This window comes from Thunnus maccoyii, chromosome 4, assembly GCF_910596095.1.
Source record: "Thunnus maccoyii chromosome 4, fThuMac1.1, whole genome shotgun sequence".
NCBI lineage: Eukaryota > Metazoa > Chordata > Actinopteri > Scombriformes > Scombridae > Thunnus > Thunnus maccoyii.
Window position 1 is genome coordinate 33,895,177 of NC_056536.1, and position 18,484 is coordinate 33,913,660.

The window sequence follows — 18,484 nt, forward strand, 5'->3', positions numbered from 1 at the left end:
TGATTTATGGTGCTTTACGTCCTGTAAATAAGCACATTGATGGACAATTGTTAACACACACACAAAAAAATTATCTCAGGTAACTCATGTGGTGCGTTTAGCTGGTCAGGACCAAAAAGCTAAAGCTTCTTATTGTTGGGCAGCTGTTTTCTTCATCCACGACAGCTTCGATACGAGCTTTGATACGGACTGAATGAATGAAGACATGAAACAACTCTGAGTTTGTTCACCCTGAGATGAGGGAAACTCTGGGTTTTCAGTTCCAGAGAGAGAGCTAACGCTAACGCTGGGTCGGTTACCATGGTAACTGACTCTGTGAAGCTAACCTGCTCCCTGACAGGTTTTCTTCAACAAACTTTGAGTTTCTCTTTGTCTCCTCCATCTTAATGTTTAATTTCCTCATTCATTCAGTCCGTACCAAAGCTGTCTGTCAGAATCTAAATCCTGGTTAGATATTAGTTTAGTTACTCAGGACTTTCTAAAGTTACTGCTTTCATGTACATCAGTCATTTCTTAGAACAGCGGTTTTTGCTCTTGTCGTGGAAATTGTCTGAAAACACCAAAACACACACATGAAATAATACATAAAACACTGCTGGGTTGAAGATTAAAAATTATTATTGTACAATAAGGAGACAGAACTCACACAAAGGTTGGCATCAGCTTGTCCTAACTATACAGAGCCAAACTAACCTTTTTTATAGCCTTTAAAAGACAAAGAAAGCAAACAGCCACGAGATATACATCTGCATGCACATGCATGGTACATGAGAGTCACACCCAAGACACAAGAAACTAAGGGCCCCAAGCAGGGTGTGTCTCTTGACCCCTTGACATATTTTGCTCATCCCAAAACCCAGAGCATCATCTAATTTGGGCCTGAACCAGGAGGAGAGAAACCTTTAACCTCGAAGCCTTTTCAAGTGCAAATCACCAAACACATCATGACTGGATCAGACTGTGAGTTTACAGTCATGTCTCTACATACACATGCATTTCAGTCAGGAGAGACGAGTGAATGAAGCAAAAAATAATTGTTTATTATACATATATTGATGATTACGTGTTGTCAAAAGTCTTTCGCACTGTCAGCAAATTTTTAACATTCTGTCCATTTCTAGTGTTTGTCAGTCACTTTCTTCTCCTGTCTTTGTCATTCTCCATCTGCCCAGTTATAAGCTTCAGTGTGTTCCCACCATCTCTGCTCACCTGATTTCCATGCTCACCTATGAACCAGCTCCGTATTTCCTCATTAGCTTCCTAGCATTTATACCAGCCTCTTGTCTATTGTGCTTGTAATCATGTTCCAACTCTGATTTTGTTTCAGAATGATGATTCCACTTTTTCAGCAAGATAATTCTTCAGTATTTGTGCTGCTGACACGTTTGAACTGAACCTGCTCTGGAGCGTACGTCACCATGGTGACCGACGCCCGTTGAAGGTTAGGACGGTTGCGTAAAACTGGAAAATTGACACCCATTAGCTGATCTTTCTTCATGATACAGACCCCTGAGCTGTTACTAATGAATGATTTGAAGCTAGTGAAGGTTTACCATGTTCTGTTTATGGAAACAGCCTGTGAAACGCTGCTGAATGTGCTGTTGATGTTTATCTGATGACCTTAAAACACAGGGTGAAACCACAGTGGTTTGAATATGTGTCATCAGTGTATAAAATACTAACGAAAGGAAGCTAAAACACTATTTTAAGACTACATGTCTTCAACTGATCTGAATCGTTTTCTCAACATCAAATCAACATTAAATTAAAACTGACTGAAACTGTGAACATTCACTTTACTTTTAACTTTACTTCCTTTAGCTTAAAATAAAAGAGTTATGATTTAAACCTGACATCAGTCAAATTCATTTTAGAGTTTCATCACAGTTACAGAGTCAAAGCAGCTTCATCATGAAACTGCTGATGTACAAAACAGATAGCGAGAGTGAGAGGAAGAAAACATTTAATTAGTTCAGCTTAACAAAACATGAACCATCCATCATGAATAGTTGTTGCTCATTAATGTGTTTGATATTAGAAAGTATGAAATATTCACTAAATGTTTATATGGTGCTCATAGATCCTAAATGGAGCTGGTTAAAGTAAAGTGTCCTTATCTTCAGTCAGAGTTGAAATGATAATTTATTATTTTATTATTCTGAAATATTATATTATTAATTATTATATATCATTATATAAGAGCCTTCACAGCAGTTTTTATCATGAATCTAAATCAGGTTTGATATAAACTATGTAATACAGAATGAGGCCCACCTCTCACGTTGACAACCTCTGGTCTGGAGGATGAAGTGCTGGTGATTTATAAATCACTCCCTGCTGACTGGTAGTTTCCCCCTGCCACTGAAAACTGATAGTAACCTGGATCCTTTAGTGCTAAATGAGTTCAGGCCAATTTCAAATCTTTCTTTAAGTAAAATTCTTGAGAAATTAGTATTTAAACAGCTAAATGATTACATAAATTTCAGCTGTATATTTGAGAAGTTATAATCTGGCTTTCATCCTCACCACACAGCACTGAGACAGCACTAGTTAATGATTTAAATGACCTGAGAATGAACATGGATGACAAGAAACTTTCAATATTAGTTCTTTTAGACTGAAGCGCTGCTTTTGATACAGTTGATCATGAAATCCTTATTAACAGTCTACAGAAGTGTGTTGGCCTCTCTGGCTCAGTTTTAGATTGGTTTAGGACTCATCTGTCTGGCTGAGACTGTTTTGAACTGCCTTGTAAAACTGCCTTTTATCCCCATATTGTTCAAGTGAAACTGTTTCTCTCCCATGCAGATACTGAGACACTTATCTAAGCTTTTATCACTAGCTGGCTTGATTACTGCAATGATCTCATTTCTGGTCTACCTAAGAAAGTTATAAATAAACTGCAGATCATTCAGATTGCAGCAGGATGTGTACTGACTAAGACCTGAAGGAGAGCACACATCTCACCCGTCCTAAAGTCCCTTCATTGGTTGTCAGTTTTAGAGTCAATTTTAAGATCCTTTTATTGGTGTTGAAATCATTCAGTGACAGTGTTGTAGTACTCGAGTCCAGGACTCGGACTTGAACTCGAGCATTGACTGCATTCGGACTCGGAAGTTGAAGACGAGGACTTGAACTTGTTAATTGATAAAGAAGTAATATATATCTGATCTTTGGCTGTCAAATATTCCGCACATAGCCACACTATGGTTCACGTCACGCACACAGCAGCAGCTGCGGCACAGACAGCAACAACCACACATGTCGTTGGTATGGAAGTTCTTTAGCGTGAGTGAAGAAGACACAAAGCTCGCAATTTGTAATACCTTTAAGTCCGAAAAAAAAGAAAGAAGGAAAGAAAGAAATAAAATCAGAATCGGCCGAGAAAATTGCAATCAGTGCATCATGAATATGTTTAATATAGACCTTTTTTATCTGTATGTCAGCTCTTTGACTGTGCCAGAGTGGAGCACCGGAGCCCATCCTGGAACTCCACTCAGACTCAACCTTGATGACTCGACCTCGAACACTGAGGACTCGAGACTTAGTGACTCGATTAAAACACTGCTCAGTGGACTAGCGCCTAAATACTGTACTTGTCAGACATGTATGCTTCCTCTAGATCACTCATGTTGCAGAGAGAGAGAGAGAGAGAGAGAGAGAGAGAGAGAGAGAGAGAGAAGAGAGTGAGAGAGAGAGAGAGAGAGAGAGAGAGAGAGAGAGGAAGGAGTGTTAACTTAAAGCATCGTCAGCTTCCTGATTGATCAGACAGACATATAGAGGCAGTTCTCTGACAGTTTGATGATTTTCTGCATCAGGATCAAACTCAGAATGAATATCCACCATGTTCTGTTCTTCTGCTTCTTATCAGGTGAGGACTGATTACCTGACTGTGTCTGTAAAGCTGCAGCACAAACTGCTTTTGGACATTCATTGTGTTCATTTTAACAAATGTCAGATTTGTATCACACAAGTTTTCATGTTGCTGTCATGTTAATTAGTTTTCCTGTCGTTCTCTAAATTATTCTGTTACTAATTACAACATCTCTATAATCTAATCTTGTAATTTAACTAAACTAAATGTAATTTAACAAAACATATTGATTGATTAATTGATTAATTGACTTTATTGTCCACCTCAGTGGAAATTTGTCTTCGGCTTCTCCCACAATAAAGCAAAAGTACATACACTACACATAGCACAACACACCATTAAAAACATACAAAATATACAACATACAATAGTGTAAATGGGCAGGTAGCAGCAGATAGGTTATATAAATAATACCAGAGAGCAAATCTTATAAAATAACAAGTGTTCCCTGATGCATCATTCTGTGTTCAACGCCTGTGTTGTGTAGGGAATAAAAGACTTTGTGTATAAGTACCGGTTGGCCTTTGGGGCCCTGAATCGACGGCCAGATGGGAGCAGCTCAGTCTCTGAGTGTAGTTGTGTAGTGTAGAGGTATCTGCAGTTCTATGTTTAGCCTTCCTGTGTGCAGCACTGTCAAATATATTGCAAAGTTGTTTTTGTGACTTTCCAATCATCTTCCCTGCAATGTTAACAATTTTAGAGAGCTTGTTATGAACCATCCATCATGAATATTTGTTGCTCATTAATGTGTTTGATATTAGAAAGTATGAAAGAAAAACATTGAAAAACAGACGTTACACAGAGACACTGTGACTACAACTGCAGCTACAAGTAGAACAACAGCAACTGCTGTACAGTCAGTGAAAACTTTGCTAATGGCTGCCTCTGTATCATCTCTGCTTCTCTGTGAACTGATGGATTAGCCCTCATTAATCTGCAGTCTGTTTACAGTAAGTCTACAATACACAAAGTATTGATCATCAGTATTCACTGTTCATCTTTCCAACAGCACTGCAGGATGGAAACACTGGACTCGTCAATGCAATAAACCTTATTGCTGGAACTGAAGGAGGAAATGGTTCAATTATTTGCTCCTTCACTTCATTTGGAAGCACTGTGTTCTTCTGTAAAGGAGAATGTAAAGAAGAAGACATTCTCATTAAAACAGATGGTGTCACAGCTCAGAGTGGCAGATACAACATCAGATATAAAGACGGATCTTCTGGAAGAAGAAATGTGACTGTGACCTTCACACAGCTGACCAAGTCAGACTCAGGACGGTACAGATTTGGTTTGGGTGGATCTTCAGTCCCAGATTCTTACTGGGACTTTGACCTCATAGTTACAGATGGTGAGTTTCTACTGAAAGTCATAAAACCTGATATATTTACTATGTTCATCCCATTTAATGATTTTGAAGCATAAGAATAAATGAAGTCAGATAGAATCTAATTAAATTGTTGAAGAATGTGAGACGTTTATAATATATTGATTTCAGTGTATCAATGTTGGATGAAATCATTACTCCAGCAGTCAGACTGGTTGAACTGGGCAGCTCCCAGTGTGACTCTGTGGATCTGTGTAAATGTGAAGCAGGAAATATTGTGATCAGACTGCAGCATCTTACAGGAAGTACAGACAGTAACTGTTGATTGTTCAACTTTTCAGCTGCAACGTTGGGTCAAAACACCAGTTTCATCCGTACAGAAACTGTGGGAGGAAATATGACATATCCATGCATCGATACTGTCTATGGAAGCAGGAAGTTCTTCTGTAAGGATAAATGTAAAAAAGAAGAAGACATCCTGGTTGAAACAGAAGAGAACAGAGCTCAGAATGGCAGATACAGCATTGAATATAGAGAAGGATCTACATATGGACTGTCTGTGACCATCACACAGCTGAAGAAGTCAGACACAGGATGGTACAGGTGTGGTTACGGCAGAGCTTCGTCTCCAGATTCATCCTACATGTTCCCGATCTTTGTTGTAGATGGTGAGTTTTATATTTAATTTTCTGTTGAATGAATATCAATTGTTAGATGGTTAAATTATGAAAACTTGTTTTGTTTTAATTTTTAAATGAAAAAAAAGAACTTTGAATACAAGATTTAAAGAGTGGATGGAAATGACATGACAGAAACAAATATCTGTTTTTAAGGGTTACAGTCAGAAGTTGATTTGTGACAACAAGAGGAGTGCTGAGGTTGGCAGAGTCATACTAGTTGTCCAAATAACTATACTTTTTAGTGATTAATAGAACAAATCTTAATCATTTACTTCATTAACATATTTAATGCTGCATATTTCTTGTGTATGTGATGGATGCTGTCAATATGATCTTTCTGTCTAGAGCAGCATCTCATTTCTCTGCATTATTGATTCAGTATCTGATTGTTTCAATGTGTTTTCATTGTTCACAGCTCCAACCACTTCAAAACCAAACCGGACTCTCCGACCTTTTCCAACATCAGTCCCATCAGCCTCCACACCAACAACAACACAGAGTTTAATCTCCAGTTCAGGAAGCTTCACACCTTCATCATCTTTCCCTGAAACCACAGAGCAGTTTACAGGTACAGGACAGTTCATGTCTGTCCATCTGTCCATCACTGTCTCTCTGCAACAAAACGTCCTCTTAAAACAGTCTAATTCAGCATAACAACGTTGTCTAATAAGAATAACAAGATGGTCCAACATGTGTTTCAGCACATAAGACAGTTCAGCACCTAGAAGAAAACATTTCACGTTTAAACACATCCTACATTTCTAATGATGTAAGATAATTATTAACATGTGATGTAAAAACAAGCTACTTGTGGTCAAAAACTCCACAGGGAACCTTTAAGCTTCTAATACAAGACAAAAGATCCCAGTCTTTTAAACTACATGTCTCTCTCTCTCTCTTCCTTCCCAGCCGTCTCTGAGGTCTCTCGCCCAGGTTACTTCTTGCCTCTGGTTGTATGTGTGCCTGTGGTTGTTTTGCTGTTGGCTGTTGTTCTGTTGCTCCTCTACAAACTGAAGAAGAGGAGGAACTCTGGTTTGAACACCAGAGGAACCTCAGACAGCAGAAACATGGAGGTGACTTCCTTTAACTCTGTATGTCTCATGTTAACTCTTACTGTTGGCATTTATACATTTTATTTTTGCAGTTAGGAATAAACAATCTCATGTCTGCAACTACTTCACTAGTATGAACAAAACTATAATTAAATAAAATCATAATTATTATTAATAGACCTCTGGCCTGTCCAGTTGTTATCACTAAAATATCAGCAAACAATTGAGGAACACAATATCTGGGCTGTTACCGTGGTTACTGCTATATTTTAGGTTTGATGTCATTCCTGTTTTATTTTCAGTTATCTGTCATCAATGAGAACCGTCCTCCAGTCTCCATGTATGAAGACTCCGTCTACCAGAACCTGGATCCAGACAGCAGGGATCCGGACCAAACCTACTCTGCACTCACAGCAAACACATGATGATGTTTGGATTTGGATCTGGATTCTGTACTGTGCAGGTTAACATGTGCTGCAAGATTCCAGTTTGTTCTACTTCATTTCTTCTTTTTGTTAAATCAGCAGATATTATCTATAAACATGCTATTTTTCACCTCTATGCTGATGATACACAACTGATCATGTTTCTTCTTACTTGCTTATTCTGAAATGTTCATTCTGTCTTCATAAATGTAGATGTTGTTTGATATTGTTCTTCTACACTTTGAGCCAACTCTGTCTCCTAGAAATTACATTCATATTCAACTCAATTGCATATTACAGTGCATTCAGAAAGTATTCAGACTCTACTTTTATCACATTTTGTGATGTTGCAGCCTGATGCTAAAATCATTTAACCCTCCTATTGTGTTAGGGTCAAATTTAACTGGTTTTCATGTTTAGATGTGTGAAACATACTTTTATTTTTTCTGATCAAAACAAGGCTTCATCACATCTTCTACAATGGCCTACTGAATACATTTTATGTTGTTAATTAATGTATTTAAATTCCAAAAATGTTGATACTGAACATATGGGTGAAATGTTCAGAGACAACGTACCTGGTTGTTGTTTTTTCCACCAAAATATCTGATGTTGCAGTAAAATATCAGCTGGTAGAAACTCCAGCAGTATGAAAGTGTTTGTTTATTTTACAATATGATTGAAACTGATTCAGATATTCGACCATTTATAACCACTGTCTGAGTTCTGTTAGTGAGAAAACTGATAATCAATCTGATGAGTTGATGATTTAAATGGAAATAAGATTTGAGCTTTTTTTTATTAGTATGTGAGGCTGCATTGTATTAAAGGCTGATGAAAAATCTACACGAAATAATCTTACATATGTGCTTGTTTGTTCTAAATGTTCATGTAGAGAGTTCAAAATAAATAACTTTGCATCATCAACACCTCTCCCAGACTCATCTTTCATTACTAGTGATGTTAATGTTATAGTTATTTAGGATTTCAGGTGCACTGGTCTTCAGAATTGGAATGATGTTAGAATTCTTCCAGAGATCAGGAACAACCTCAGAGTCTAAAGAGAACTGAAATATCTTTGAAACACATCACTCAGTTCATCAGCACAGTAATTCCACCATCATTAGGGCCTGAGCCCAAAGGGCGTTTGTTTCGTGTGTTTGTTTCTTTATTATTATTCTTTATTAATACGCCACTTCAATCCTTAATTTGACCCCCTAAACATGCTCAAAAACTCACCAAATTTGGCAAGCACATCAGGTCTGGTGAAAAATTTGATAAAATGTAAAAATTAACCCCCAAAGTGCCAAAATGTGCTCGAGAGCGCCACCTATGTATCTAAAACGGCCGCCACAGCCCGTAGGAATGTCGTAGAGAGATCGAACCAAAACTCAATTATTCGTCTCATCAAGACCTACAAATCATATGCTGACACCCCTGACCTAAATCCAACAGGAAGTCCGCAATCTCAATTTCAAAGTATGATTTTTGGCCAATTTTGGACCTTGAATAAACGCTATCTCCTCCTAGGGCGTTAATGGTATCGGCTTCAAACGTTAATACATGACTTATCACACTGTGTTGAGCAAAAGTTATTAAAAACTTTGTAATAACTCGGAACGGTTTAGATTTAGTAAGCCCTGAAAGTTGGAGTGCGACATTACACCTTACAATGTAAACCAATGGGGAGGCAATCTCTGGGCATGGACTTTGTGCCAAACTGGGGCATCTGGCGTCTAAACTATAAGTCTGACCACTTTCAAACCTGTATCAATGGATTCGCAACGAAATTTCCTACTAAAATATGATTTTTAATGTTAGATTTGGCCAAAGTCATGGGATTTATGAGGATATTTCACAAGAAGCGTTCTCTAAAATCCTCCTCTCCAACTGCTCCTGGTGATGTCACTCCCTCAGTACTGTGAAACATTCCGCAATACACACTCATTATAAAATCACAGGAGGAGCAAGAAAAGACTTTAAAACTCACACTCTAATATCTCAAAAACAATAAAAGATAGAAAACACATGTAAATTCAAGATTTGTAGGTCAAAGTCTCGTGACTCATTTAAAGTTCAAATGAAGTTTGTATCTAAAATTATGTGGAAGCAGTAAATGTTCAAAAAGGTGTGGGTTCGCTCACACTCTCCATTCAAATATATGAGTATTTTTCTGTGTCCAGCTGCAGTTAGTTATTGTCTCTACACACCTGACAGTACACATGTCAATCAAACTTTCAAAATAAAAGCACACTACACTTGTAAGAAATATCCCTCATTTTTAAAAAGCGTGATCTGATCCCGACGGGCCAGAGTGCGAGATCCCGACCAACGCTGCTTGCAGCTTTAATTAGTTAATTATCTTTGATAATTGATAATTATTGCAAATAATCAACTGTGTTCCTCACAGATCCTACAGTTGGTGCCCGAATTATTGATTAAGGTTAACAATATTTTGATTTCATAATTCATAATTATCTGTGATAAACAGAGGGGTGGGCTCACAGAGAGAAACTGGTTAGTATTGTGTGTCAAAAGACTCTCACACTGATCATCTCCAAACGTTTTCTTGGTTCCCAGAGGCTTAGGTGACTGGGCCGCGGCCCCATGTGCCCAAGGGCGCGAAGGCCCGTTCAACGCTGCTTGCAGCTTTAATTTCATTTGTTATTATATTATATTATTATAGTGCTATTTGTCACTGAAATTCATCCTACCTCATTAAGAGAGGTCCTAAAAACTCTCCTACCAAAACCTGGAAAACCTGGAAAACCAAATACCAGATGATGATCAGGGGTGTGAACCTGGGACTCTGCTGTCACAGTCCTGCATCTTGTAGCCCCCCATCCACCCCGACCTCCTCCCTCTCACTGCAGAGACACATAGAAATGTAGCTTCATTCATTACTGTGAACATCATCCAGGCAGAGATTATGTTTGATAAGACAACGTCACTGTGAAACAGTTTAGTCGTATATGAAGGTCATTTCTAGAATTCACAAATCTGATTTTCTGGAAAAAAAACTTCCTTCTGTTTGTTTTACATGCAGGAGAAATAAAACACATTCCTGATGGCATCAGGTTAAAGTAGTCATAGAGGACATCATGTGTGTGGTTGCTGATAATCTTCTCTGCTTTGTTGAGGACTTGTTCAGTATTAAGCTGTAACAGGGATCTTTGTGTTTTGAGAATAATTTTAGAGCTGAAGTTAACAACATGTTGCAATGGGCTCTTGTCCTTTTGACAAATGTAAACCAGCAGTTAAAAAACTTTTAATAAAAGAGGAATAAAACGACTCTAATGGAGTTTGGTTTACAGCACAGACGCTGCTGAGCCTTTTTCACAATAACATCTGTACTGTCACTAAATCTCAATCTGTCATCAAACACAGTTCCCAAATATTTGTAGGTCTGGACGAGTTCAACACTTACTGAAGCCAAGAATGATTGTTGGAACTGTCTGTGTGTTTTGGTGAGATTACTATTTCTTTAGTTTTGGACACATGTGAATCTAAAACAGATCTGTCGCACCAGTCCACAGCTCTGGTGTTATGAGTTCATGTGATTGATCCAACTGACTGAGAAGAGACAGAATAACACTGTCAATAATTTTACAATATGATTGAAACTGATTCAGATATTCGACCATTTATAACCACTGTCTGAGTTCTGTTAGTAAGAAAACTGATAATCGATCTAATGCTCTATTTTCGCTATACACTTTTCTTTTTTTGGAGAGCGCCATTTCTTCTTTATTTTTCTCTCCCTTTCTCCGTCTCACTCGTCTTTTTCTCTCTTTCACCGTCTCACTCGTCTTGCCTCCAACTCTTCATCATCTGTCTGCACTGTGGAGTCGCAATGTTTCCTTATTGGAATACACAAACTTGATTGGCTGAGTGGTATCACGTGGTAAGGCTGAACTCGCGTGCTATTGGTCTGTGCGTTTCCTCATCCACTAAACCACTACCGTAAAGACGACAGAAGCTGCGGCAATTAAAATAGAAGCGCCCCGTCAGGTTTTAAATCATAACCCTCTGTCTTGGCTGTAGGTCCGGGTCCGTATGAAAAAAAACAGTTTAGACAACAGGAAGCAGAACCCTCATGCAGACACTCAGACAGGCTGGTTGAGTGAAAGACAGTTTTACTTTTAAATTCAATAAACAGACTTCTAGTTGACAATCTCAACTCAAGGCAGTGAAGCAGGAAGGCGGGTGACCACAGACACACAGCAGGTCAAACTGGATCAGCACAGCAGCTTTGCAACACAGAGGATCTGGAAAACTGATCATCATCAGCTGCATGAGTCGCATGTTTTACCTGCAAGACTCGTGTTTTAATGCTGTTGTTGAAAACATCAGAGAAATAAAAAGCTTGTATCCTGGTACTAGTTGAGTTATAACATCCAAAAGCACCGCGGAGCGTCTCTCCTGCAGGCTGCTGACAGCGCTGCCAGCCGGAGAGTTGATCACACTGGACGGTAGAGGAGGAGACGCAGAGACGCTGGTACATGTCTGTTTCAACAGGAGTTGAATGACTTCACAACATTTAACAGCAGAGCTGAGAGCGTCAGAGCTCAGAGCAGAAACACAGTCGCTCTGCGTCGCTGCTGTCCTCCGCTTCCATCATCTCGCGCCGATTCATTTGGAAAGCGCAGTGCAGTCCAGCCAACAGAAATAAAAATAATAGAAAAGATATGCGATATGACGATATACATCGTGTGACGAGAGAAAAATGTCTATCGTTTCATATTATGCTCTATTGTTTAGATCGTTGTGACGCAAATCATGGCAATATTTTTCGTCATTTGGAGTCTGTCCATCTTTTGTGCAGATTACATTGATTAATTTATACTCGCAAAGCTTTTATTGCAATGACAGTAACATAATGAGTTTAGTTGTTGTCAACTCTTCACCGCTGTCTGTCTCTTCTGCTGAGCTGCACATATGCGGAGGGCTGAGCCCCGCCCGCGCTGAGGAAGAGGAGAGAAGCAGCGAGACGGCAACCAGAAATGACGGCAAAACGCAATAGAGACTGTATTTATTGATGTTATTTACCAAATGTATGTGCACTCTTTTAATTTCAGCTCAGTGTGTGAGAGTCTCTGCTACAGCTGCAGGGTTGACCGGAGGTGTGGGTGTGTTTGTGATTTAGAGTAACCGCTGTGAAACAATCAGAAAATAATGTTTTATTGATCTGATTCACCGGTTTTCTCACTACCAGCCCTCCCTCTCTTCATTCACTCTCTAGCTCACTTGACCACAGCTGCTCTCTCTCTCTCTCTCTTTCTCTCGTCTTTTTTAAATGAGTCAGGAAGCCAACAGAAAAGTCTAACTTAACTTTTAATGTTATCAAAGAAGAGAAATTTCCTCCCCTCGTCCTAGTAACGTCTTTGTCCTCCCTCATGACAGAGTTTACAGCTCTAATCAGTCTGACCTCCGCCAGCATGCTGTAAAAGCACATACAGAGGCGGCTTTATGCCGACCATCTATTTATACATTGAATTAAAATGTGTTATGTCGGGATAGGGATTGTTATCATGATATGAGATCTTGGTCATATCGCCCAGCCCTACCTGACAGTGCTGTCACCCACATGGAAAAAAACATTCTCAAGGGAACACCTGTCCTTGAGAGCACTGTGAACATAGCTGAAGTAGACAAAGTGCAAAGATTTATAATATGAAAATGAACAAGCAAAATATACATGTTAAAGATCAGTTCTCTAACTGGTTTAGAGTCTTGTAACCATAATTGCTTGTCAAACAATGTATGCAAGACTGAACTGACAGTATGCAAGTTATTCATATTCTACCCCCTACACATCTTAACCAGTTATAGGCAAGTTGAATTTGCTCAACTGAACTGACCCGGATGTTTGTGGGCAGGATTGGATGCAGTAACAGTCAAACATAGATCATTTGAGCTTACATTGCCCTCTGGTGGTCAAGTAATGAACATGTTTTAGGAAGGCTGTCAAATAAAGGAGGAACACATATGATGCAAACTGAGAGCCAGAGAAATCATTACAAAACTATAGTAGTACAGTAGTAGCAACGTTATTAGTAGTTATAATAGTGTTAAAGCAGAGGGATAAATATCCATTATGCAAATATAACACGTATAAAGTAACTATATTGGTGGCACATTGAATACTGCACATTAATTAAAAGTTTCTTTGTAAATATGCTAGATCCCTGGCTGCCTGTAGATTCAATGGGAGGTACATGCCAAAGGGAAAAAAAAACAAAAAAACATTATATGGTAACATTCATTCATACGTATGCCGAGTTTAGAGTTTCAATAATTGAGCGAATAAAGGAGGAGAAAGTAAATGAAAGAAAATAGCAACTGCAATAGTGAAACACTGATGATAGTGTATGGCATGTCCAGATAATCATAGTCCATAAAACAATGGAGGTGTGGATTATAGTAGAAGGTGTCAAACTCAAAATGATATACCAGTCTGTGATGCCACCAGTCTGGGAGTGGACGATAGGGTGACGTTAACGTTATGATAATCCCATATTCAAATCAGTTATAGGACATTACTACTTATAAGACCAGGTTTATTATTGAAATGAATACAACTGCTACAAACCTGACTTGTGTTGTAGTAAACCTGAGTCTGTATAAACAGGTGCATTTGTTGTCACTGAGCCTCCATGCCAGAAGCTTGGAGAGTGTGTGCTGTAGGGACGTCAATCAGGTACATTTTTCCAAGACATTTTAAAAGATACTGGGACAGAGTGTTTAAAGTTATAACGGTTTTAAGTTATAAAAGTGTCTATTGTTTTATCAAATAACATGTCTTCTCAAGGCAGTTATTGGTCAGTGTGTCTCTACTTTGGTGTAAATGAGGTCATGACCAAGTGTGCAGAGTTGGAGGAAGAGATACAATGCATGACAGTCCACACTGGACTAGATGGAGTGTGCCTCCATCCATGGGTCCTGCAGGCTGCGTACAACAGCTACAGGCAGGACTATGGTGAACTGGAGGCACAACAACATCTATAAACATGTCCGGGTGGTAATATCATCATGTGTGGTGCTGAGAATAAGGCAGAAGTTTCCTGATCCATCCCATGACTACACTGGTTTTCATTATCCACAAATATAGTTTCAATAGGACAATAAAGTGGTTCACTTGTGAAAATGTTTATGGAACATTTTCTGTCTCATTGCCTTCTAAAAATGCCTTGGCAAAATGAATAAAAGAAGAAAAGGTTAGTTATATTATGAATAATTCATAAAATAGTTAATTGCCTATTCTGTATAGCTGTAGTAATGTATGCAATAGCTTATTTTTTGTTTCAGAATGAATGCTCATGCAGATACTGAATGTTTGTATACTTTTGTTTTTTAACACTACTTTTATAACTTTCAGGGCCAAAGATTAACATCTTCAACATGAACCAGTTTTACCAAAATAAACAATATAAGAACAACTATAGGATCTAAGTAAAAAGAAAAAAGGCCCAGTGTTTCATCAAATTCATGTTAAATTGAGCAGGTCTAGACCGTAGTCTTTAATTTACAGAGACCCAACATCCCTCCATGAGCTGCACTTGGTGACAGCAGCAAGTAAAAAGTCCCTTTAATGGGAAGAAACCTCAAGCAGAACTGGACTCTAGGTGGACGCCATCTGCCTCGACCTGTTGGGTTGAGAGAAAGAGGGACAGAGAGAGACACTGTTGTTGTTGTTGTTGTCTTTTAGAAATAAAACTGTATTAGTGTAATGTATTTCCTCATTAGCTACCTAGCATTTATACCAGCCTCTTGTCTATTGTGCTTGTAATCATGTTCCAACCCTCTGAGCTGATTATCTGCCTGTCTGTCTGCTCCCAGTCTGGATTTTGTTTCAGAATGATGATTCCACTTTTTCATCAAGCTAATTCTTCAGTATTTGTGCTGCTGACATGTTTGATCTGATCTTTCTTCATGATACAGACCCCTGAGCCGTTACTAATGAATGATTTGAATCTAGTGAAGTTTGACCATGTTTACTTTAAGGAAACAGCCTGTGAAACGCTGCTGAATGTGCTGTTGATGTTTATCTGATGATCTTAAAACACAGAGTGAAACCACAGTGGTTTGAATATGTGTTATCAGTGTGTGAAATACTAACGAAAGGAAGCTAAAACATTATTTTAAGAGAACATGTCTTCAACTGATCTGAATCATTTTCTCAACACCAAATCAACATTAAATTAAAAGTGACTGAAACTGTGAACATTCACTTTATTTTTAACTTTACTTCCTTTAGCTTAAAATAAAAGAGTTATGATTTAAACCTGACATCAGTCAAATTCATTTTAGAGTTTCATCACAGTTACAGAGTCAAAGCAGCTTCATCATGAAACTGCTGATGTTTAAAACAGATAGCGAGAATGAGAGGAAGAAAACATTTAATTAGTTCAGCTTAACAAAACATGAACCATCCATCATGAATAGTTGTTGCTCATTAATGTGTTTGATATTAGAAAGTAATATATATTCACTAAATGTTTATATGGTGCTCATAGATCCTAAATGGAGCTGGTTAAAGTAAAGTGTCCTTATCTTCAGTCAGAGTTGAAATGATAATTTATTATTTTATTATTATTAAATATTATATTATTAATTATTATATATCATTATATAAGAGCCTTCACAGCAGTTTTGATCATGAATCTAAATCAGGTTTGATATAAACTATGTAATACAGAATGAGGCCCACCTCTCACGTTGACAACCTCTGGTCTGGAGGATGAAGTGCTGGTGATTTATAAATCACTCCCTGCTGACTGGTAGTTTCCCCCTGCCACTGAAAACTGATAGTAACCTGGATCCTTCAGTGCTAAATGAGTTCAGGCCAATTTCAAATCTTTCTTTAAGTAAAATTCTTGAGAAATTAGTATTTAAACAGCTAAATGATCACATAAATTTCCGCTGTATATTTGAGAAGTTATAATCTGGCTTTCATCCTCACCACACAGCACTGAGACAGCACTAGTTAATGATTTAAATGACCTGAGAATGAACATGGATGACAAGAAACTTTCAATATTAGTTCTTTTAGACTGAAGCGCTGCTTTTGATACAGTTGATCATGAAATCCTTATTAACAGTCTACAGAAGTGTGTTGGCCTCTCTGGCTCAGTTTTAGATTGGTTTAGGACTCATCTGTCCGGCTGAGACTGTTTTGAACTGCCTTTTAAAACTGCCTTTTATCCCCATATTGTTCAAGTGAAACTGTTTCTCTCCCAGGCAGATACTGAGACACTTATCTAAGCTTTTATCACTCGCTGGCTTGATTACTGCAATGCTCTCATTTCTGGTCTATCTAAGAAAGTTATAAATAAACTGCAGATCATTCAGATTGCAGCAGCATGTGTACTGACTAAGACCTGAAGGAGAGCACACATCTCACCCGTCCTAAAGTCCCTTCATTGGTTGTCAGTTTTAGAATCAATTTTAAGATCCTTTTATTGGTGTTGAAATCATTCAGTGACAGTGTTGTAGTACTCGAGTCCAGGACTCAGACTTGAGTTGGATTCAAGTTCTGATTTTCAGGACTCGTGACTCGACTCAGACTTGAACTCGAGCATTGACTGCATTCGGACGAGTTGAAGACGAGGACTTGAACTTGTTAATTGATAAAGAAGTAATATATATCTGATCTTTGGCTGTCAAATATTCCGCACATAGCCACACTATGGTTCACGTCACGCACACAGCAGCAGCTGCAGCACAGACAGCAACAACCACACATGTCGTTGGTATGGAAGTTCTTTAGCGTGAGTGAAGAAGACACAAAGCTCGCAATTTGTAATACCTTTAAGTCCGAAAAAAAAGAAAGAAAGAAAGAAATAAAATCAGAATCGGCCGAGAAAATTGCAATCAGTGCATCATGAATATGTTTAATATAGACCTTTTTTATCTGTATGTCAGCTCTTTGACTGTGCCAGAGTGGAGCACCGGAGCCCATCCTGGAACTCCACTCAGACTCAACCTTGATGACTCGACCTCGAACACTGAGGACTCGAGACTTAGTGACTCGATTAAAACACTGCTCAGTGGACTAGCGCCTGAATACTGTACTTGTCAGACATGTATGCTTCCTCTAGATCACTCATGTTGCAGAGAGAGAGAGAGAGAGAGAGAGAGAGAGAGAGAGAGAGAGAGAGAGAGAGGAGTGTTAACTTAAATCATCGTCAGCTTCCTGATTGATCAGACAGACATATAGAGGCAGTTCTCTGACAGTTTGATGATTTTCTGCATCAGGATCAAACTCAGAATGAATATCCACCATGTTCTGTTCTTCTGCTTCTTATCAGGTGAGGACTGATTACCTGACTGTGTCTGTAAAACTGCAGCACAAACTGCTTCTGGACATTCATTGTGTTCATTTGAACAAATGTCAGATTTGTATCACACAAGTTTTCATGTTGCTGTCATGTTAATTAGTTTTCCTGTCGTTCTCTAAATTATTCTGTTACTAATTACAACATCTCTATAATCTAATCTTGTAATTTAACAAAACATATTGATTGATTGATTGATTGATTAATTGATTAATTGACTTTATTGTCCACCTCTGTGGAAATTTGTCTTTGGCTTCTCCCACAATAAAGCAAAAGTACATACACTACACATAGCACAACACACCATTAAAAACATACAAAATATACAACATACAATAGTGTAAATGGGCAGGTAGCAGCAGATAGGTTATATAAATAATACCAGAGAGAAAATCTTATAAAATAACAAGTGTTCCCTGATGCATCATTCTGTGTTCAACGGCTGTGTTGTGTAGGGAATAAAAGACTTTGTGTATAAGTACCGGTTGGCCTTTGGGGCCCTGAATCGACGGCCAGATGGGAGCAGCTCAGTCCCTGAGTGTAGTTGTGTAGTGTAGAGGTATCTGCAGTTCTATGTTTAGCCTTCCTGTGTGCAGCACTGTCAAATATATTGCAAAGTTGTTTTTGTGACTTTCCAATCACCTTCCCTGCAATGTTAACAATTTTAGAGAGCTTGTTATGAACCATCCATCATGAATATTTGTTGCTCATTAATGTGTTTGATATTAGAAAGTATGAAAGAAAAACATTGAAAAACAGACGTTACACAGAGACACTGTGACTACAACT

The 18,484-nt window shown here is 38.4% G+C and overlaps 1 protein-coding gene across 2 annotated transcripts; it reads left to right on the top strand.

The window, feature by feature from the left end:
• The first annotated feature begins 3,694 nt into the window (after positions 1 to 3,694).
• Positions 3,695 to 7,560, top strand: LOC121896026. Of its 2 annotated transcripts, XM_042409652.1 has the most exons (6): positions 3,695 to 3,871; positions 4,884 to 5,225; positions 5,543 to 5,869; positions 6,297 to 6,449; positions 6,791 to 6,954; positions 7,236 to 7,560. In XM_042409652.1, the coding sequence occupies exons 1-6, from the start codon at positions 3,802 to 3,804 to the stop codon at positions 7,356 to 7,358; spliced, it is 1,179 nt and encodes a 392-aa protein (XP_042265586.1). In that variant the 5' UTR covers positions 3,695 to 3,801; the 3' UTR covers positions 7,359 to 7,560. The 2 variants fall into 2 exon arrangements, with proteins under 2 accessions (XP_042265586.1, XP_042265587.1); XM_042409653.1 differs by lacking the exon at positions 6,297 to 6,449.
• The last annotated feature ends 10,924 nt before the right edge of the window (positions 7,561 to 18,484 follow it).